Genomic DNA, 23,250 nt, shown 5'->3' on the forward strand with positions numbered 1-23,250 from the left:
AGATTTTTGAAGGTGGTGAAAGAAGGGTTCCTTTGTGTCAACATTTTGTGGTGATGAAGGTTTGTGTGCGCGTTGCAGAGTGTGGAAGGCAGCTCTTCCATCCAGGACTCTGTTCAGGGGGACGCGGGCAGTGGCAGTGAGTCTGAGGACGAGTTCGGCTACACCAAGAGTGAGTGTCCGCAATCATGCTTTGTTTTATATGAGAAGGAGGAATCAAAAAACAAGAAAGGTTAAGTTTACGGAATGTTTAACCTGTTCGCTGCCAGAACATATTTGTATAGAAAGCATTACCTGTATTTCCCTGAATTGACAACCCGCAGTGTTCCTTTAATGTATAAATGAATACACACAGCACACACATTGTTTGGTTGCACCGAGAATGCAGTTTCACGCCTGCTTTTGAGTTTCTTCTAGCCTTCTATCTCTGGTCCTCACACAATGTACACATGTGTCTTGCACTTGTCTTTCATCCATTCAATGTTGCACCCATTTCCCTTTCTCAGAGCGCCTTCAACGCAAGTATGGGGACCTTGGCGGCACCGTGGAGATCATTGAGTTTTCCCGTGGGAAGAGCGGCATCGGCCTCAGCTTGGCCGGCAACAAGGATCGGAGCATCATGAGCGTCTTCGTGGCAGGCGTTCAGCCGGACAGTCCCGCTGCCCGGGACGGCCGGATTTATGTGGCCGATGAGTTGATGGAGGTAAGTTAATGGTAGTTTTGTATTCAATGGCTCGGCTTCCTGACGAGTGGACGTAAACTGATAGAACTATCAAGATAAGTTTTGTGTGAATATTTGTTTGTCTGTTCATTTAAAAGACCGTTGGGTCGAAATATCTGTGAATGTATTGTTTTGTCAATAACAAACGTTCCAACAACCTACTTTTCTTGTTTTTTTTATTCAGACAGGAGATGTGTACGTAAATGTACATCACACTGCAATCAGCTCTGGGGGATAAAGATGAAACAGAAGACGATATGCTTACCTCGGATCGGCATAAAAGCTAGTCAGACAAGAAGCCACCAAACATCTTATAATATTCATCAGCAGACATTTTCATGATTATTTCTTCTCTCTTCTTGTAGGGCAGTGACACTGCGGTGTAATAATAGTCCATTGATTGCCGTGTGATATACATTGTATATTCGTCAGCAGACATTGTCGGGATTTTCATTTTTCTTTTCTTATAGATCAGGGGCAGACTGCTGTGTTGTAATAACTCATTGATTGTAGTGTGATATGCATTATATATCCGTCAGCAGACATTTTCATTTTTCTAATACCTTGCAGATCAATGGCAACGTGCTGTATGGTCGCAGCCACCTGAATGCATCAGCCGTTGTGAAGGGAATAACTGCACCTGACGTCAAGATTGTGATTAACAGGTGAGTCACTCAGCTGTGACAGCTTCCTCCCCATTGCATGGGTAGATACAACCTGTTGACGCAGTTTCGGAATTGAATGTACAACATGGGATTGAATTGTCTGTGCTCACTGAGGTTTGAAATGCTTTTATATGCATTGATTTTATGTTCACTGAGGTTTGGATATGCTTTTGTGTGTTGATTGTTGTTGCTGGTTTTACGCATGAGATTTCTTGTAGGAAGAAGTCTGTGTAACGAGGAAGTGGTGTAAACTTCAGTGATGGTGGTGGTGTGTGAGTGTGTGACAGAGAGAGAAACAGACAGGGAGAGTGACAGAGAGAGACATTGAGAGAGATTGAGAGAAATATGTTTACGTTTCAGTGTATATGACGTACAAATTGTACTCAGCGGTTGTTCCCATCTTTCTGACATGTGTTTTCTGTTTCAGACGAGCTGATAACTTGGAGAGGATGGCTATCAAGCCATTGCGTTTGGGGCTGACCATATCGCCTGAGGTAATTAGCAGACGCCATGAGAAACTGACTCCAGTCAAAACAAATGGGACATTTACTTGCCACAGTTGCATGTACATCAGTTTACTAAGATGCACATGCACACGCGTGCTCACACACAGGCGTACACACAGGCGTACACACACACACACACACACACCACACACACCACACACACACACACACACACACACACACACACACACACACACACACACACACACACACACCACACACACCACACACACACACACACACACAGATACCTGTTTATTGAATTTGATATTGATTACACTGGAAGAAAGTTTATATTTCTATGAAATTTCTTGAAGATAGATCTATACAGTATGTGGAACCCCCTTTTTAAAGACCTCAAACCATCTGAGTAAATCAAGTCTAACTAAAAGGGGGGTAAATCTACACAGATTTTTAATAGAAAATCTTCAAACAAACAAGGTCTTAAAAGGGGGTTTGCCTGAGATTGCGGTTCTTCAAAGTTGTGTGGTTTTTTAACTGTATATGCTACCGGCACGGTTGGCCTAGTGGTAAGGCGTCCGCCCCGTGATCGGGAGGTTGTGGGTTCGAACCCAGGCCGGGTCATACCTAAGACTTTAAAATTGGCAATCTAGTGGCTGCTCCGCCTGGCATCTGGCATTATGGGGTTAGTGCTAGGACTGGTTGGTCCGGTGTCAGAATAATGTGACTGGGTGAGACATGAAGCCTGTGTTGCGACTTCTGTCTTGTGTGTGGCGCACGTTATATGTCAAAGCAGCACCGCCCTGATATGGCCCTTCGTGGTCGTCTGGGCGTTAAGCAAACAAACAAACAAACAAACTGTATATGCTGTTGTTAATTGATGCCTGTCTAATGTGAGCTTTATTTCTCTTTGTGTTATGTGTTCTCAGACTGAGCATGCCAAACCCCTGGGCGAAAAAGAGCAGCATTCACCAAATGCAGAGCCCAGTCTGCCAGTGACCGACACCATTCAGGTCATTAATCTGCAGAAGGTATGTGGCTGCCCTTTCATTCTGCAAATGATACAGAGCATTATGTTATTTGTTACCTATATATATAGTCACAGTGTTATGGCATACAAAGATCAACTTTATTATTCAAGTGGTTGTGTTTTATGTTCTGTATTTTTCAGAACATCAGATGATGAGGTTCCAAATCACAGCAGATTAGATGAAATCTTTCCATGTGGCTTAATTTTGTTTTTTTGAAGGAAATAAGAAATGTTTTAAAAAATCTGCACCGGCATTTGTTCATTATTGAAAGCTGTCGTTGGTTATTCACTTTACTTCCGATGGAGTTGGCAAATAGGGGGATGCAATTTGATGTAGTAGATGCAGGCATGGGAATTGTCCGCCGAACGGCGGATTTCCGCCGAATTTTTTTTTTGTTCCGCCGAAAATGCAAAAGTGTCCGCCGAAAAAATAAAGGGGGGGAGGCACACAAAAAAAGCACCGGTTACTTTGGCCTTTGCGCAAAATCCCGCGAAAACTTTCCGTACTTTGTTCACGCACTGCTACCGCCCGCCTCAGTTATTGAACTTTTATGTTTGAAAGTAAACCAGATTGCACAGATTGTGTTACAAGTTACATTTTCCTGTTTGTCTCAACAGATCAATTTTTTTTACAAATTTAAACCATATAATACATGTATATAATTTTTTCTTCAAAAAAGCAAAAATTGGTACATTTTTGTACTAAAAACTCTGATTCTAAAAACAGAATTTAATGGCAAACTTGGAGCTCAGATGACACCAGATTGCACCATCTGGGTTCTTTGGAGAAAATTTTTTTCCGGGGGGGCATGCCCCCGGACCCCCCTAGTAAGGCTAAGCGCTTCGCGCCGTCGACTTGACGCTTCGCGTCTTCAGTTATAAATTTTCCGCCTTTTTTACATTATTCAATTCCCATGCCTGTAGATGATATGCGAGTGGTAATAAGCTGCTGTTGATTTTTATTTTTATTTATGATTTTTTGTAAATTGGTGATGACGATGTTGATTATGATGACAATGAAGTGTTTGGTGATGATGACAATGAAGAAAGTGATGATGATGATTACAACGATGATGAAGAGTGTGATGATGATCATCATGAAGATGATGATGATGATGATGATAATGATGATTGCAGCAGGGAACACAAGGTCTGGGATTCGGCATTATGGAGGAAACCAGGGACGGTCGTCATGGTATTTACATTCATCACATCACCATTGGGGGAGCTGCCGCAAGGGTAAGATAGTTTAATTGTCTCTCTCTTCCCTCTGAGAAACAAAGGGAAGTAAGCCTTCTAAATGCACAGGACATGTGGAAGAAGAGTAATTGAGTGCGAGTTATGCGGACATGTGCAACAAGAGTCAGTGAAAGTTATGGGGAACCAATCTCCTGGCGCCTGAGAGAATTGCAAGCATTGAAATGAACAATCAGATTTCACCCTAAAAAAGAATGATCATTTAGTAAATTTAAACCAAGTAATTTTTGTTAACAGTGAGATGTGCTCAGTTGGTAGAGTGTTAACAGTGAGATGTGCTCAGTTGGTAGAGTGTTAACAGTGAGATGTGCTCAGTTGGTAGAGTGTTAACAGTGAGATGTGCTCAGTTGGTAGAGTGTTAACAGTGAGATGTGCTCAGTTGGTAGAGCTTTGGACTTGTGATCCAAGGGTCACGGGTTCGAATCCGGGCAGGGACGGACACTGGTCAACTTTATGTGCAGACTCAGTGACGGCATCCATGTTCCACCCCCGTGTCACCACTGTGGCACGTAAAAGACCTTGGTCATTCTGCCATAAGTGCAGGTGGCTGATTACACCTGGGTAGCGCTACTGTTGCTGCTAGCTTACCACTGGAAGGAAGCGACCCAAATTTCCCAGCGATGGGACAATAAAGTAATGAAAATTAAAATTAAAAATGTTGCGTTTGCAATGCTACAGGACGGACAGCTGGCAGTGGGCGATGAGCTGCTGGAAGTTGGGGAGGAATCACTGACCGGTGTCCCCTCTGACAAGGTAGGCTTCTAATTTGTTTTGCTTCTTTGATAAGTGAATATTTATCTTTAGCTCGTATTTGACTTTTCAAACCAACCTGTTTCGTCTTTGATTTCTCTAGAGTGTTAAGTTTTTAAAATCAAGCAATTTGAATTATAGTTTGGGGTAAATATGGTGATGGTAGTGGCAATGTTTTTTTCTCAAATGAAATGCTTGTGAAAGTCGGTCTTTTGCGTGCACGAAGGAGGAAAAGGCATTAGGAAGTGTGTACATAAATTGACCTGGGAGATCAGAAAAATCTCCAGCCTTAGCCCACAAGGCGCGGCCGGGATTCGAACACGTGTGGGAGGCCGGCGTCTTATCCGCTAAGCTATTGCGCCCGTCTCTTTCATCCCCATAGAACCTGTTTAATTTCAAGCCTTCCTTTGTTGTGCTACCAGGCCAACGAGATTCTGCGCAAGACGGCAGGAGCAGTGCGGCTAAAGGTGCGGAAGTGCGGCGTGCCGAACAATGTTGGCAAGGTGGTCTTCAGCGGACAGGACAGCATCAAACTGGGCAACACCACGGGTAGGTCAGCCCTTTCTTGGTCGCCTTGTTTCTCCACACGCTTTGTTCTCGCAGTACTTGATAGGTGTGGTTGGCTTTTTAAAAACAAATTTGGTAGGTTACATTATCTGTTGAATAGTCTAGAGTTCTACTCTTTTGAATTATACTTTTGTAGGTTACATTTTTACAAATTCTTTTAAATAGGCAGGAGAACTTCTTCTACTCTGTTGAATTATACATTTCCAGGTTGTTATTTTGTTTGGTGATTCTTTTGATTAGGCAGGAGGCACTCTACTCTTTTGAATGTTACTTTTGTAGGTTACATTTAAAAAATAAAAAGTTAATAGTCAAGAGCTCTACTCTTGGAGGTTACTTTAAAAAAAAATCTTTCGAATGGGCAGGAGGTTCTACTCTTTTAAATAAATTACATTTTCGGATTAGTAAAGCTCGTTTTCTACTGCTTATTTTCTTTCGAATTGTTGTGTTCTTTTTTTCTGATCTATTCAGGGCTAAGAGGTCGATTTCTGTTCTTTTTCAAAAACAGTTTTTGTTTTCTAAGTTTTGTTTCAATATTTGTATTTTTCTTTTTTGATCAGTTTCATTATGCCTCTTTGGGGGCTTGCATTTTCTTAGTTAATTTGTCTAATTTTGTCAGATGTTCTAATTTTTGCAGTGTTTTGGTTGTTATTATTTAAATTAATAATGTTCAAGTGTGGTGATTAAAACATTGGATATTGAAGTGTTATAACTGTGTATATATTGCTTTGCACCTGCGAGTCAGATAATTATTTATTTGTTCCATATGCCAGAAAAGACACATGTACATCATTGTGTAGTATGAATGGTAAAAATGTGGCATTGCATATATATATATATATATATTTGACACAATTATTCATTTGTTCAATGTATTCAAAGGCACACAATTACAACATAATGTAGCATGAAAACAGAAAAAGAAGCAGGAATAGAGAAAAACGTGGCATTACATATCTACCACATTTCGGTTTTGCTTCCCGAAACAAAAAAGTTTAGCTGTCATATCGCATTTTAAAGCAGTTTATTTTGCCCATAACGCTAGGTGTGGTAGTTGTGGTGGGTATCATGGTAAAATCTTGCATTTTATCAAATCTGGGTATGGTAGTAAAATCTTGCATTTTATCAAATCTGGGTATATATGGTAGTCAAGTCTTGTATTTGATCAAATCTGGGTATGGTAGTCAAGTCTTGTATTTTATCAAATCTGGGTATGGTAGACAAGTCTTGTATTTTATCAAATCTGGGTATGGTAGACAAGTCTTGTATTTTATCAAATCTGGGTATGGTAGACAAGTCTTGTATTTTATCAAGCATTTATCTCTGTCCCTCATGGTCATTCTCACATTCGCTCTTCAGAGCCTGCAGAAATTGTACCAGGTAAACCACATCATCCAATTTTGCTCACCCTAGATGTGCATAGAAACTAGACCTGCACATACTGCTTTTTATTATTATTACTTTAAAAAAAAAATTTTTTTTTAGAGTTTTGCTTTAACTTTACTTATATACACTTTTCCTTCTTTTTTTTCAGAATTTCTCCTTTTCCTTACAAACACTTTTCCTTTTTATATATACATATTAATTTTACATATATAAGTTTTGCTTTTTTCTTACCTTTTTGTTTTAGTACTTTGATGATTTTAAAGATTTTAAATGTGCTAAAGAGGAGAATGCTAAATGATGAGGTGGGCAGGCGCTGCAAACATTTTTGGTTGCTTTGGGGGTTGCCTTAAATTTCTTGTTTGTTAAAAAATTCTTTACATTGAGAAATGGTTGAAATGTGGAGGTTATCCCTCGGGTCTGAAGAAGACTTTTTGCATTCTGCAGCTTATCGGTGAACTTGGAGGTGGCTCTGCCGTTTAAAATGTGCATGTAACACAAAATACCTTTTTAACTCGTGGAAACATTTTTAGCTGTGGTGAATTAGAGAGAAGGAGCTGTGTAGTTATTGGGGGTGGGGTGGGGGGTGGGGTGACTATAACTAAGATGAATGCATCTTCACAAATGCACGCAGACATCTAAGGACATCGTCTAACACCCATGGTCATTTTGTTCTTATGAGTCTTACTCAGATCTGGGTTTGCCTGAAATCCAGTTGTTGAGGATTATTCTTGAAATTAAAGTACTTAGACGGTTTCATGTTTCATCACACTGTTCTTCTGTATTGAGTTGTCTTTGTCTGTATATAGTTTTAATCAGGTCTGGGTTTGCCTGGAATTGAGTTATTTGGGATCCAAGTTTTCCTGACGTTAAATTAGTTGAAGTGTTTTATCACTGAGTTGCTTTGTCGGTAGATTCACAAATTCCATCCCAGCTAGTTTTGTTTCCTGATCTAGGTGTGTGTGTGTGTGTGTGTGTGTGTGTGTGTGTGTGTTGTAGTTGTTGCAATGAAGTTATCACCCTTTAAAATAGCTTCTCTCCTGACATATCACATTCCAAAGTTTGCTGTGCACATACATATATTTCTGGCATTGTTCTGTTTTAAATTATGTAGGACTTTTCCCCTGTCGCACTTGTATATAAGAGCAGTCTGAAAAGCAGGAACGAGAGGCCTGTGTTATTAAGTACTTAAGTAGAGCTTGTTTAGTGTGTCCCATTGTACAAAGACTAGCATGACACACAATTACTGTCACTGAGTGAAAAATGAGCTTGCATTACGGAGTATTTGATATTGAGAGCAGTATACTTATTTTGCAGACACCTTTGTGCAATTACACAGGTTAATGATTGTCCTGGTAATTCTTGCTGGAGTTGGGGGAAGAGCTTAAAAAGTCCACATATTTTTTTTTCTTTTCTCTGAGAGGTACATCGGATGGCCGGGGGGGGGGGGGGGGGGGGGGGTTCCGGAACCCAGGAACCCCCCCCCCCCCCCCCCAGATCTGGCCCTGAGCCCTCCATCAATTTGAAACTTAAAAAATTTGTAGCCATAAAGTAACTACTGCTAGTTTTTTGAAATTATAAATGCTCAAACCTTGCAGGAAACCAGTAGAATTGGAAACAGAATGCATCATAGGTAGCATTGTGTATAGCGGCTGTTTCAGGGATCTGCATATGGGTGCGCGAGCGGGCAATGTTTGGCACTCTGGGAGAAAAAGGGTATAGGGCCTAGGGAGGTTAACTGGTGCAGTGGTCGAAATCTTATTAATTAATCAATGATTCGTTACATCCTCATAGGCCTATATACCTATTAAAACAAATAACGGGTGAGCTGCCGGCGGTCAAAGTCAGTAAACATGTTTGCTGATCAGAAATGTTAACGATGTGTTCTAGTGCCAGGGTTTTGTAAACAAGTTTTATTCTTAATCCCGTCAACTTCTATCATATTGAGGCATGTTAGAAGAAGGTGCAATTAATGCGTAAAGTATGTACATTGTAAGTTATGTCAGCTTTTGTTAATTGTCACTCTAACAACTATTTTCACTGTCAACTGCATATTGTATTCACTCACAACATATTGTACTTACTCACAACATATCATATTCACTCACAATGGCATATTGTATTTACAACAACAGCTATTTGTATTCACCCCCAACAACTGATTGTATTCACTGACAAAAACAAACTGTACTTGCTCACAGCTGTATATTGTACTCACTCACAGCAACATATTGTACTCACTCACAATATATTGTATTCACTCTCTAGTACATATAACAACATATTGTATTCACTCAAAACAAGAACTGTATTCACTCACAAAACACACTTTTGACACACATCAACAAATTAATGTATTCACTCACAACGACAACATTGACTCATAGCAACAACCAATCTTATTCACTCACAACCAATATTTCAGTGTACAAATAATCCCACTGTGTTCGTATAGTCACAGTCCGTGCTGTTCCTGAAGAGTTTGACTAATTAGTAATGTTACGGTTGTGCAGACGAGTCCTCGACAGATCCGCCAGAGGAGCAACCCCCGAGCGACCCCCTGACCTGCTCCGTCACTCCCGGGCGAGAGACGTACATCGAGATCGAGAAAGGTCGCACAGGACTCGGCCTTAGTATAGTGGGCGGCTGTGACACACTACTGGTGAGTCCACATTTGCTACCTCACGTCATCCTTGTACTTTGTTGTGATATCTGTTATAAGCTACGATGAGAGATCGGCGGGGCTGAGGTGCGCGCGAAAGTTACCACCCCAATGGGAGCCAGCCGTGGGGTCAGATTGGTTGAAACTGAGGTGTGTGTGTGATTTTAAGTAATCCGGCTCGGCGGCTGGCTCCCGTTGGGGTGGTAACTGTCATGTACCTCAGGCCTGGCCTGCTGAAGTCGCCCGTTATGGGAGAAGATGTATACTGCGTAAAGGAGGTGACCCCCAGTGTACAGCTATGTATTGTCTATCCTAAGGGGTCGATGTTTGAGTTTACGGCAAAGAAGAAGAGGAAGAATAATACCTGCCATAAGAGGACACCCTGGGGACCAGCCAAAAGTGTCCCTACGGTGCAGGTGTCCTCTCATGGCTTGTATGCGTTAGTCAAGTTTAAAGTTGGTGGAACAGCAGGAATCACCCTTTATCTGGAGTAGTTTGCATTTGCACCTGTCCATGGAGGACACCCCCTAGGGACCAGCCCCTCAATTGCATGTGTCCTTTTTTAACAGGTGTACACTTATATCAGGTAGTTTGCAGTGGGGCCTGTAACGAAAGGACACCCTTGGGACCATGCCGTCAACGATGTCTCTTTATTCTAAGTGTCCTTTTTTCACAGCAATAAGTTGGATGGGTTAATACACAAAGCTAAGGCAAAGCAGCAATACAGTATTTTCACTTCTTTGACAGCAACCTTTGATTAAATGGACCTCATGTATTCCGTGCATTTTCTCAAACCAGTATTCTGAGAAAGCCTTTTCATTTTGAAAAATGTCACTTTATTAGTCCATGCACTGCTCCAGTGTATGCTGCTGGTAATTTTGCAAGACAAATTCTAAAGTATCAAACAATGTTATCTTTGAAGGTTTCTGTGGTGTCTTATAGTTATAAGTAGGAGTCGTGGTGTTGTGCAGATTGGCATGAAGAGTCGAAGATGACACTTGAAAGTTAAATGACTGTTATTCTGATAGGGGGCCATCATTATCCATGAAGTGTACGCAGACGGAGCAGCCGCCAGGGACGCGCGTCTGTGGGCAGGTGACCAGATATTGGAGGTGAGCTGGCATGGTTTTCTTGTGACAATTGAAACTGTTTTCCACATCGCTGCATGTTGGGAAAAGGAAATGTAATGTTTTCACGGGAGCAGAGACTGTTCAGGAGACATAACTCTGTCTTTGTGAATGCAGAAGTTTTTAAACAAGCAGTGTTCAGTTTCATTGCCTTCATCACCCTGGAAGTGGCACACTTTGCCACAGGAGAACAATTACATTATTTTTATTTTTGACCAAAATATAACAGATTGAGACAACCATGATTTTTGTATTTGTTACGATTGACAGCTGTAACCACACTTTTGTAGTCTTGGCCAGCCGCCTAAAAACAAGTTTTATTTGGCTTATGATGTCACATGGCTCAGAGAAAGGAAATCAAGTGCGCAGTCGATACATTACTCTCCTTTTCACCCACAATTTCCACTGACACTCATTTTTGTCCCACAGGTGAACAAAGAGGACCTGCGAGAAGCGACTCACGACCGCGCCATCCAGATCCTGCGTCAAACGCCGTCCTGCGTGGGAATCCTGGTTTACCGTGACGACCAACAGACCAAGGAGGAGGATATCTACGACGTCTTCTCCGTGGAGCTGATGAAACGGCCGGGCAAGGGTCTGGGTCTCTCCATCGTGGGCAAGAAGAACGACGTGGGAATTTACATATCAGATATTGTGAGTGTCGCAAGGACAGGGGTTTAGCTGTTTTGTGCAATGTTGTTCCCAGACTCAAAAGTACAATAACCTAGATTGAAAATATGTAAACAGAAGTGTCAAACCCTGTGTAGCCTAAAGTGTAGCAATTTGGAATTGTAATTGTAGCAAATGATGTTTAAATTAAATGTGGCATTCCCTTAAAATTCAACTGCACATCTGCATCTATGCTTAACTTTAGATACGATGATACATTGTAATGATTGTATTTAGACCAACAAACAACAACAGGAACATAAGCCCATCAGAGAGTGTTGACAGTGACACTTTTTAGTGTGGACAACATTTTTCTGACCCACATTGTGACACTGGGTGAGAAACAGAAATGAGTACCACAACTCCTAGCAAAGAGAGACGCTGTTGTATGTTTGTAGTTGTGTCTTGAATAGAAGCAATATCTGGCTTGGCATAGCAGTTTCTGCTACAACGTAGCAATTGCTACGCTGAAAGCACAACACTGTCGACAGCTGTGTGCATAGGTCCCAAACAAGCGATGGTTTGAACTCTACAGTGCTATGTACCTGTGTGACAGCGGAATTGTTTTATTGTGACCACCAGGTGAAGGGGGGAGTGGCGGAGGCAGACGGTCGCCTGATGCAGGGCGACCAGATTCTGGCCGTCAACGGTGAAGACATGCGGAGCGCCACGCAGGAGTATGCCGCCGGCGTTCTCAAAGTGAGTTGTTCAGAGACTCACAATTGCCTGAATCCTTCAGGATGTGCTTTGGTACAAATAACAATACAGCATCTTTTGCGTTACACAATCATTCAAGTATGTGGGTGCTCATACAATGGAACCCCCCTTTTACGACCTCCACACATCTGAGAAGATTAAGTCTTAGAAAATAGGGGGTCTTAAAATGGAGGTACATTTGCAGAGGTTATGATGAGAAAATCTGAAAACAGCAAGGTCTTAAGGGGGGTGTCTTAAAAGGGGGTTTCCACTGCCTTGCATGTAAAGGCCTGAATAGATAGATCTTGACGGGCGCAGTGGCGTGGTGGTAAGACATCAGCCTCCTAATCGGGAAGTCATGAGTTCGAATCCCGGTCGCTGCCGCCTGGTGGGTTAAGAGTGGAGATTTTTCCGATCTCCCAGGTCAACTTATGTGCAGACCTGCTGGTGACTTAACCCCCTTCGTGTGTACACGCAAGCACAAGACCAAATGCGCACGGAAAAGATCTTGAAATCCATGTCAGAGTTCGGTGGGTTATAGAAACACGAAAATACTCAGCATGCCTCCCCCGAAATCGGCGTATGCTGCCTGAATGGCGGGGTTGAAACGGTCATACACGTAAAAATCCACTCGTGCTAAAAACATGAGTGAACGTGGGAGTCTAAAGCCCATGAACAAAGAAAAAGAAGATAGATGTGCCTAAGTTTCTACAATGGTTTTGACAAGGAAGAAAATAGTTGGAAGATGTTGATAGCCAGTTGTGAGATCAGTCAAGGTTTTGTTCGTTAGTTCCTTCTTCTTTCTTCATGGGCTGAAACTCTTGTGTTTTGTACCAGAGGGATTTTATGTGTATGGCTGTTTTTAACCTGCCATTAGACGGCCATACGCTGCTTTTGGGGATGTTAGTTTTGAAGACAGCTATAGTCAGCATATTTTTTGTGTTGTTGTTCTTACCGTTTTTGTGTGTTGTTGGTCTTACCTGTCTGTGTGTTTGTCACGACAGACGCTGATGGGCAAGGTCTCTCTGACAGTCGGCAGACTGAAAGCAGGGTCAAGGACGTCTTCTCGCAAGAACTCGGGCTCAACGGGACTGAAGAAGTCTGATTCCTCCGCCAGCAATCGTTCCAAGGGCAGGCATTCCAAAAGTGCGTCCACTTTCTCTCTCTCTTTCTTTCTTTACTCCGTTTTGCTTTTTTTCCTTCAGACTTTGCTGCGGGCTGCATATTTAATGAAACACAAGATATGTCAACCGTTCGCAAATCCTGAAGGACCTTGTGTGTGAGTGTGTATGTTAATTTTTCAGTTTTACGACTAACCAGAAGCTTACAAAGATGACAAAAAAGTGTCAGTCATGTCCACTTTTTGTGTGTGAGCCAGATGTCATTTTACATGCTAATGGGAAGAAAAGACATAAAAGAAATCCAGAACACGGGGAACTGGAAATGACCGTGAACCTTTCTTTGCTTTCAGATCTTTGATGTACGTTGAATACTTGACAAGAGTGAGGGAAGGGAAGTAAATGGAAACTGACTGCTATGTTGTTGACTGAAATTGTTGTTGATTTCAAAGTTTACAGCTCTACTTATAAGGGCAAGCTTCTGGTTAAAATGTAAATGTGAGTGTCCACAGTATCTATACACGTAATATAGCCTGCCTGTGAAAAATTTCATATGTACACAGTGATTATATTCTTGTCTCAGGACATGTTTGTTTTTAGCAGAGATTATTGTAATTTTCTGCTATCATAGTGCAAGTCTTTCTTTCACGCTGGCAGAAATGGCTGTACTTTTTTATGTATGCAAATGTATCGGCCACAAATTGTGCAGCATCTTTAAGTTTTCCGGTTGGACATACGCATACAGCTTTCAATTTAATCAGTTGCTACAGTGGTTTGATTTTCTTATCTGTGGAATATTTCAGTTCTAGTTGCACAACAGTGTTTATCATTTTGAAAATGTTTTAGTTTAAGTTGTTAGAATTAAATGGTCGCAGTTTAAAGAGTGTAGACAAGCTGGTTTATGTTTGAAATGAATGAAGAGTAGACAGCAGAAAATTCAAAAGCTATTGCAGCAAGTCTGTGTAGAGAAAGCTTTGATAGTCGCATCTTTTTTTCTAAACAGAAAATATTGTTTCTATTGTAGAAGAATTTGTATGGTTTATATGTGGCAAGCGTTTGCACTGTTTGGTTTCTGTTTAAGTGTTTCTGAGAAGATGTTGTGGCACTCCTCATATTCTCCGATGTTGTGCCCCAAAACTTTCACAAATATTTCACAGTTCACCCTTTTCAGTGACAGACCTGACACTTAATACGTTCCCTATCCTTGAGTGGCATTTCACTTCCGTGTTGTTCACTCTAGATTTGTCTGCTAATGTGTAATTAGCATGTTATGGTTCTCTGGCTCTCCTCTGTCCTCGCTTTCCTTCTTGGTTACACTACTACCTTGGTCACACACATGCTCACATACATGCTTGCAAGCACTCCTGCATGCAGGCTTGACAATTAAGAGACACAGCTGTACACACGCATGCACGCACCCATGCATACACACACAACCACCCAGACATACACCCCTACAAGCATGCACATATTCACACACACACACACACACACACACACACACACACACACACACACACACACATCCGCACACACACATATCCACACACACACACACACACATGCACACACACACCTACAAGCACACACATTAGTTTTCACACACCAGTGCAAGCATGCATGCATACACATGTACAATTACCCCCTCCCCTCCCCCCCTCCTCAACATTGATGCAAAATCAACTGAGATGTCACCATGAACTGTAGATGTATGTTGTTACTCTAGCAACATTTCCTTTTCACAGTCAGATCTGATTGGTGCTCTTTTCACCCCAAGCATACACCCTTCCTACCCCTCCCCCCCCCCCCCCCCCCCCCCCCCCCCTCCATTTTGCTCAAATCCCCTGTCCCACCCCTCTGCCCTATCGCCCACTCTAGCAGATTTCAGTACCTAATCCCTCCCCTGTCTTTCTCCCTGGCGAGCGACTGCTGTGCAGTGCAGTACGTGTGCCAAATGAAATTCATTGATCTCAATCACAAACCTGTCTTCTTAGTGCAGAGATGTCAGTTCTAGTAAGATCTGTGGTACGCTACTTGATGTAAACTGGGACTTTGTTTATCTGATAGGCTGTAGTTCGCCAGTGATATCATTTGATCTTAGTTACAAACCATTTTTCTTAGTGTACCAGAGATGTCAGTTCTAGCAAGATCTGTTGCACACTAGTTGATGTAAACTCAGGGATTTTGTACAGTTCAACTATCAAATTCTCTGATCTTCTTTACAAGCCTGTTCTCTTAGGTTGATATAAACTGGGGCTTTGTATATGTGATAGGGTACAGTACGCCTGTGAAATTCACTGAAATGTTACTTTAACCTGTTTTCCTAGTGCACCAGGGATGTCAGTGCTAGCCAGATCTGTGGCACGCTAGTTGATTTGTCAGGGGGCATTGTGTAGCTTTAGTTGCCAGCAGTGGTTAGTCAGTATACCAGTGGTCAGTCTGTAGATCAGCGTCAGAGTTAAACGTGTAGAGACTGAAGCAAGTAGCAGTGAGACTGTTCTGTCGTGGCTTTGTCCTGTGTCACAACTGCAAGGCTAGAGTACTGCCATCTTTGTCTTTATATCCACTTGTTGTACAGTGCTACCTGCCATGAAAGGACACCCTTGCGTCCAGCCACAATTGTCCCTGTATTGCTTGTCATGACAGGTAGATACTGGTCAAGATAACAGACAAAGGGACAACGGAAGGTGTCCTTTATTGCCATGACAGGTAGATTTTGGTCAATATAATAGACAAAGTTGTCCTTTATTGCCATGACAGGTAGATTTTGGTCAATATAATAGACAAAGTTGTCCTTTATTCAGAGGTGTCCTCTCATGGGAGGGGCCTCACATTGCAGGTAGCACTGTACGTATGTCACCAAGGCAAGTGTCTACGTCCTTGCCTCTGTACCTGTGGCTATCCCATTTACCCGTGCAACAAACCTATATTTTTATTTAAACGCATGGCCATTGAAAATAATTCACCAACAACGTGAAAATAATGATCTTGCATATTTATCTGACCCGATGTCTATATTGAAAAGAATTCACCAACATTTCGAAGATAACTATCTTGTATAATTGTAATGTTCTGCTAGGTTTCTACTTCAACAAAAACACATCATTCATCTGCTCCAGAGATTCTTAACTTGTGTAAAAGTAATTTGTGTAGTTTGTAGCGGAAGCTCAAATTTAGGAGGAAAAAGATTAGGCAAGAGGGTGTAAATGTTGAATACCTTGATCGGTACTTGAAAGTATTGGCCTTAGTTTTAGTTCCAGTTCTCTTTTTCTTTTCTTTTCTTTTCTTTTTTTTTTTAATCATATCAGATTTGGTTGTTAAACTTGGTCATGTTTTGTATGATTCGTTTTAGGTATGTTTGAGGATTGTATTTGTTTTTGAGTTACAAGATGTTTCTTACCAGAGTAGTGGGTGTCGATTACCGGGTAGACTATAACTGAGGCTCTGTTAAGACGCCTATAAAATTGTTCTCCTTTTTCTCATTCTTAAGCATCTACTGTCCAACCTTTTCTCCAATCTGACTCTCTCTCTCTCTCTCTCTCTCTCTCTCTCTCTCTCTCTCTCTCTCCCTGTCTCGCTCCGTGCCTCTCTCTCTTTTTCAGCATCCACTCTCTCTCTTTGAGTGTCCCCTACCTTACTCTCTCACTGTCACTCTTGTCTTTGGTCTCTCGCTCTCTCTATATATATATTGGTCTCTCGCTCTCTATATATATATATTGGTCTCTCGCTCTCTCAATCAGACTCTCACTCTTGCTTCTTCTGCTAATCCACCTGATTATATCCATTCTTGTTAACAGTGTTCAACAACAAACATGTAAATAAGGCAGAATGTATCTCTCAGATGATAATTTTTGTGTTTCGTTTATATGACACCATGAAGTTGAACAAGAGAATAACTGTCCTTTATTTTCTTTCTCTCTGACAGGTATGCCCTCCTCCAAAAGCTACTAATCTGGGGCCCCCTTTCAGTTGCTTGCCTATATGTTAACAGTATGGTGCTGTTGCTATGATCTCACCATTCTACCACAATGGCTATAGTGCCTATAGCGCAACACTCCATTCGAGTTCAATCTTTATTCAAAGAGGATGTCATAATTATGCTTACATGATCCATGCTGTACAGAAATTCTCCATTATTATTCTCCATTGATATCTGCACACTTTTGTTTCTTTGAGATACTATGAAGGAATGTGGTAGAATTGTTAGCAAAGTTAATTTCAACGAGGTGATCTTGTATCATGGCAGCCAGACTGACAGAAATACTGAAGGATTCCACAGCAAATTGAGTCAAATTTGTGTTTTGTTGGACAGCTGAACATGTAATATCTTTTGTGTTGGAATACTTCTTATTTTTTTCTTCTTTACGTGAGGGATGTTTCACAAGTCTTTCATTTTCTTAGGGGCTAAATCGCGATTTGTTGGGCATATTAGCTTCTGTAGATTTTGTGGCTCGTCTTTGATTGCATCATCTTCGTCAAGGGTATTTCGTGGTGTATATATCTATCTATCTATATATATATATATTTATGGAGCTTAAGTCCTTCATTCCTGTACCGAGGTTTAAGTCTATGCAGCAAATTGTTTCAGCAAGGAATTCAGTACCATTGTCGCGGGTTGTTTCTTTTTGCTAGCGGCTGTTATGCTTTACACCGCTGAGAGTGATAGAAGTCAAGTTTTGTTTTGTTACGAGAGGGATGTAGCCATCATAATTAGGATCGGCAACACAAGGTACGAGAATTGTTGGTAATCTTTTTTTTATGAGCCAACCTTCCTATACACCTCATTTACCAACACGGCTTTCATGATTATGTGGACATATTTTGCACGGATATGGAGCATGTTGCTTCGTGTCCATGTCCCCATTCGCAACAATTCTGATTTTTAATAACTGTTGCCTAAATGCAGAATGAGAATTATAAGCATGTTGCCAGTGATAATCTGTGTGTGTGAAATGAGTAACTGCACACAACTTTTTTCCCCCGTTTGCTTTGTGTTGATTGCGAGTATGTGCAGGATGCTAATAATATTATATGGTTGTCTTTAGTAACGTGATGAGGTGTGTCAGTTGTCTTGGGTTGATGGACTGCTATAGTAGACTTGTCAAATGTTTAGCAGTGCTTAGTGGATTATTCAGTTCTGCTCCCATTCTAGAGTGGGCAACGGGCGGCTGTGAGTCGGTAGTCACACACAGTGAAAACCTTTAAGATCACTTGATTTTCAGAGAGAAGTCAGGCATAGACAGTGCCTTTGTTATTACGGGTTTACAGTTTCGGTTTTAATAGGTTTTAATAATAGGACCAGGAACCATGGTCTTCAGCTGTGTTGATCGTTCATTAGTCAAGGCGCTAGGAGTGTTCTTTGTAAACCATGGCCTGGGTGCAGACATGGTCAAGGAATTCAACAGATGCTTTTTTCTGGAGTTTGATGAGTCGCCTCAAGGCACCATAGGAATGTTATCTATAGCCAATGACTCGGTGCAAAAATGGTCAGGGAATTCAACAGGTGTTTGTTTGTGGAGTTTGATGAGTGCAAAGCACTAGGTAGTATTCTTAGTATTAGCTACCAGGAATCAAAAATGGTCTTGGGATTCAAGAGATGCGTGTTCCTGGAGTATGTGTCACCAAACTTGCTTCAAAATATTCATCATCAGTCTTCCAAGTCAAGATATTAATGTGAAGAAGATGTGTGCAAAATGTAAGCACATGAATACTCAAGGACTAAAAGTGTGCAGCAAAAAAGTAATACCTCAGGCTTATTTAATTGTGGCCTGAAAAAAAGACAAGTACACCAGACAAAAAGAAATAACCAGCAGGTATGCATAAGATGCAAGATGAAAAGACAAAGAAACGAAGAAATAAAAAATGAAAAGCCAAGCAGCTGGGAGACGGAGGGCTGGCGGAAGGTGGCTGTGTGTTCCTCCCCATCTCTCTTCTGTCGCTCTGTGCCAAGTTGCCGAGTTATTCCCAGGTCAGCTTGCGTGGGTACCTGCTTCCCTGCCACCCCCACCTGGCCCATCTGTCTGTCTCCTTGTCAGTGACACCTTGTGCACACTTCTGCATCGTGATCTCTTTTTTGTATATTTATTGTTTCTATAATGATTTTCTTGAAGAAACTACAGTCCTTCTCGCGTACACGTTCATATTTGACCACCGCAGATCTGTCTGGGCTGAAATTGTATGGAAAAAAGATCCTCTTTCACTTCAATTGATTATTTCAGTAGATTTACATAGGTGTTTACAACGAAATGAATTCAAAACAAAATTGCCAGACTGCTCAGCAAAGTCTTGGCTATTAATTGTGAGCATATGTTGAAGTAAAAGTTGCTCATATCTTGTGTAACCAAAAACCTGGTCAGATCTTAGGTTGTGAACATGTTCGCTTATTTTTGAGAAGGCCTGTACCTTTAAGAATTTTTCAAATCATTTATTCCCTTATTTCTTTTGCATTTTTGGTCAGTAACTGTGTATGTGCATGAGGTCTTTTGTTCTTTTCTCATATGGATGGCCGTGATTTTCATCTTTACCCGTGCTTCTTCACTATTTATCTTCTTTATGTGAAAGGGTTGTGATTATGTGAGTTTCATTTCATTTAGCAGTGTGGCGTACTCATGTACCTGCATCTCCAGCCTGTGATTGATGGCAGCTGTGCATCTTGTTATTGTTGGTTTTATTTGTCATTGTGGATGTGGATGTATCCTGCATCGTGTGTCGGTACAGTGTGCATGCAGACATGTAAACAGCATGGCACTGCAGAGTCTACCTTGTATCTGTAGACATAGTGACATAGTGACAGTTTTGTGTTTTCTTTTGCTCATTTCTTTGATTCTGATTTTTGAGTCACTTGAGAAAAAGTGACTCTATGTAATCGGTCAGTGTTAGTCTGTCCGGCCGGCCGTCCGGCCGGCCGGCCGGCTGGCCGGCCGTCCGTAGACACCACCTTAACGTTGGACTTTTCTCGGAAACTATCAAAGCGATCGGGCTCATATTTTGTTTAGTCGTGACCTCCAATGACCTCTACACTTTAACGATGGTTTCGTTGACCTTTGACCTTTTTCAAGGTCACAGGTCAGCGTCAAAGGAAAAATTAGACATTTTATATCTTTGACAAAGTATCTCGGAAACTATCAAAGCGACCGGGCTCATATTTTGTTTAGTCGTGACCTCCAATGACCTCTACACTTTAACGATGGTTTCGTTGACCTTTGACCTTTTTCAAGGTCACAGGTCAGCGTCAAAGGAAAAATTAGACATTTTATATCTTTGACAAAGTTCATCGGATGTGATTGAAACTTTGTAGGATTATTCTTTACATCAAAGTATTTACATCTGTAGCCTTTTACGAACGTTATCAGAAAAACAAGGGAGATAACTAGCCTTTTCTGTTCGGCAACACACAACTTAACGTTGGGCTTTTCTCGGAAACTATAAAAGTGACCGGGCTCAAATTTTATGTGAACGTGACTCATTGTGTTGTGAATAGCAATTTCTTCCTGTCCATCTGATGCCTCATATAATATTCAGAACTGCGAAAGTGACTCGATCGAGCGTTTGCTCTTCTTGTGTTGGTTTGGTCTGTGCTCATATCTGAACAGTGCGGTTATCTGAACAGTGCAGTTGTGTTCGGTTACCTTTTTTTTAATATTCTTTTTTCAAAAGCAGACAAACTGCGGATCTTCACAGCAGGAATTAAGACACAACTTCTGTAGACACAGAAAATTTGTATCTGTTAGAAGATGAAATATGTTTCAACGTGCGCAGTGGCCTACTGTGGATAAGACATCGGCCTCCTAATCGGAAGGTCGTGAGTTCAAGCCGCGGCCACCTGGTGGGTTAAGGGTGGATTTTTGTCCGATCTCCCAGATCAACTTATGTGCAGGGCGGGGATGTAGCTCAGTCGGTAGCGCGCTGGATTTGTATCCAGTTGGCCGCTGTCAGCGTGAGTTCATCCCCACGTTCGGCGAGAGATTTATTTCTCAGAGTCAACTTTGTGTGCAGACTCTCCTCGGTGTCCGAACACCCCTGTGTGTACACGCAAGCACAAGACCAAGTGCGCACGAAAAAGATCCTGTAATCCATGTCAGAGTTCGGTGGGTTATAGAAACACGAAAATACCCAGCATGCTTCCTCCGAAAGCGGCGTATGGCTGCCTAAATGGCGGGGTAAAAACGGTCATACACGTAAAAGCCGTGGGAGTTTCAGCCCATGAACGAACAAACAAACTTATGTGCAGACCTGCTAGTACCCCCCGCGGGTTAGGGGGAAGAATTTACCCGATGCTCCCCAGCATGTCGTAAGAGGTGACTAACGGATTCTGTTTCTCCTTTTACCCTTGTTAAGTGTTTCTTGTATAGAATATAGTCAATTTTTGTAAAGATTTTAGTCAAGCAGTATGTAAGAAATGTTAAGTCCTTTGTACTGGAAACTTGCATTCTCCCAGTAAGGTCATATATTGTACTACGTTGCAAGCCCCTGGAGCAAATTTTTGATTAGTGCTTTTGTGAACAAGAAACAATTGACTATCCCATCCTTCTCCTTTCCCCGTCGCGATATAACCTTGAACGGTTGAAAACGACGTTAAACACCAAAGAAAGAAAGAAAGAAAGAGCAAATTTTTGATTAGTGCTTTTGTAAACAAGAAACAATTGACAAGTGGCTCTATCCCCTCTCCCCCCTTTCCCCGTCATGATATAACCTTCGTGGTTGAAAACGTCGTTAAACACCAAATAAAGAAAGAAAGACCTGCTAGTGTCTTATCCCCCTTTAGGGGGGTTCCGCAGTATGGCAATCATTAGCCGGTGCCATGGTGAATAATAATTAGCTCCTATGTCAAGGTGTCTGCTCCGTATGTCAAGGTGTCTGCTCCATATGTCAAGGTGTCTGCTCCATATGTCAAGGTGTCTGCTCCATATGTTCACTTTGTCCCTTTGGAAAATATGGTCTGATTGACTTTGCTACTCCCTGGGATGTCGGTGATGATCGCCTGCACATTTCAGCGGCGATTGTTTGCCTCACTGTTTTTCAAGGGGGCGCAACTCTTCTCTCCTCTCACTGCTTCACACACATCCACTTTTTTTTATGTGTGTGTCTGGATGATAGCGATGAAAGAAACAGTAGATTTGTAGAGAAGGAGGGGTAGGGGGGTAATGTAGAAAGAAAGAAAAACTGGGTACAACTGTTTTTTACATTTATAAATCTCATATATATATACTCTGCTCCCTTGAATGCACTCAACCCTCTTTCCCCCCCCCCCCTCCCCCACCACCCCACCTATACCCCTTCCTTTTTTTCCAAACCTAAAGTTCATAAACGTTAAAATGCAATTCCTGTATGTTTGTTAGCCTCCCCTATTGAAGGTTGAGTGTTCGAACGCCGGCTTCACCTGGTGGGTTAAGGGTGGAGATTTTCCTAATTTTACTCACTCTGGTCAAGGTCAACGAATGTGCAGACCTGCTAGTGGCTTATCCCCTTTGCACGCAAGCAGAAGACAAAGAATGTACAGAAAAGATCGTGAAATCCGTGTCAGAGTTTGGTGGGTTATAGATACACAAAAGTTTGGTGGGTTATAGATACACAAAAGTTTGGTGGGTTCTAGATACACAAAAGTTTGGTGGGTTATAGATACACAAAAGTTTGGTGGGTTCTAGATACACAAAAGTTTGGTGGGTTATAGATACACAAAAGTTTGGTGGGTTATAGATACACAAAAGTTTGGTGGGTTATAGATACACAAAAGTTTGGTGGGTTATAGATACACAAGAGTTTGGTGGGTTATAGATACACAAGAGTTTGGTGGGTTATAGATACACAAGAGTTTGGTGGGTTATAGATACACAAGAGTTTGGTGGGTTATAGATACACAAGAGTTTGGTGGGTTATAGATACACAAGAGTTTGGTGGGTTATAGATACACAAGAGTTTGGTGGGTTATAGATACTCAAGAGTTTGGTGGGTTATAGATACACAAAAGTTTGGTGGGTTATAGATACACAAAAGTTTGGTGGGTTATAGATACACAAAAGTTTGGTGGGTTATAGATACACAAGAGTTTGGTGGGTTATAGATACACAAGAGTTTGGTGGGTTATAGATACACAAGAGTTTGGTGGGTTATAGATACACAAGAGTTTGGTGGGTTATAGATACAC

The 23,250-nt window shown here is 41.6% G+C and overlaps 1 protein-coding gene across 6 annotated transcripts in view; it reads left to right on the forward strand.

Annotated features, from left to right (window-relative positions):
* LOC138967380 (multiple PDZ domain protein-like) overlaps window positions 1–23,250 on the forward strand; it is a 241,326-nt gene that overhangs the window by 202,376 nt on the left and 15,700 nt on the right. For 4 of the 6 annotated variants that reach the window (XM_070339916.1, XM_070339919.1, XM_070339918.1 and 1 more), the window contains 14 exons: window positions 79–169; window positions 504–700; window positions 1,289–1,383; window positions 1,811–1,877; window positions 2,780–2,881; window positions 4,018–4,119; window positions 4,816–4,890; window positions 5,310–5,436; window positions 6,811–6,831; window positions 9,348–9,496; window positions 10,525–10,608; window positions 11,053–11,277; window positions 11,875–11,991; window positions 12,993–13,134. In XM_070339916.1, coding sequence (XP_070196017.1) covers window positions 79–169; window positions 504–700; window positions 1,289–1,383; window positions 1,811–1,877; window positions 2,780–2,881; window positions 4,018–4,119; window positions 4,816–4,890; window positions 5,310–5,436; window positions 6,811–6,831; window positions 9,348–9,496; window positions 10,525–10,608; window positions 11,053–11,277; window positions 11,875–11,991; window positions 12,993–13,134 — 1,594 coding nt within the window. Of the gene's footprint in view, window positions 1–78; window positions 170–503; window positions 701–1,288; window positions 1,384–1,810; window positions 1,878–2,779; window positions 2,882–4,017; window positions 4,120–4,815; window positions 4,891–5,309; window positions 5,437–6,810; window positions 6,832–9,347; window positions 9,497–10,524; window positions 10,609–11,052; window positions 11,278–11,874; window positions 11,992–12,992; window positions 13,135–17,031; window positions 18,963–23,250 lie in introns of those variants that run through there. The other 2 variants (XM_070339922.1, XM_070339917.1) reach the window with 2 other exon arrangements.

Source organism: Littorina saxatilis, linkage group LG5, assembly GCF_037325665.1.
Source record: "Littorina saxatilis isolate snail1 linkage group LG5, US_GU_Lsax_2.0, whole genome shotgun sequence".
Taxonomy (NCBI): Eukaryota; Metazoa; Mollusca; class Gastropoda; order Littorinimorpha; family Littorinidae; genus Littorina; species Littorina saxatilis.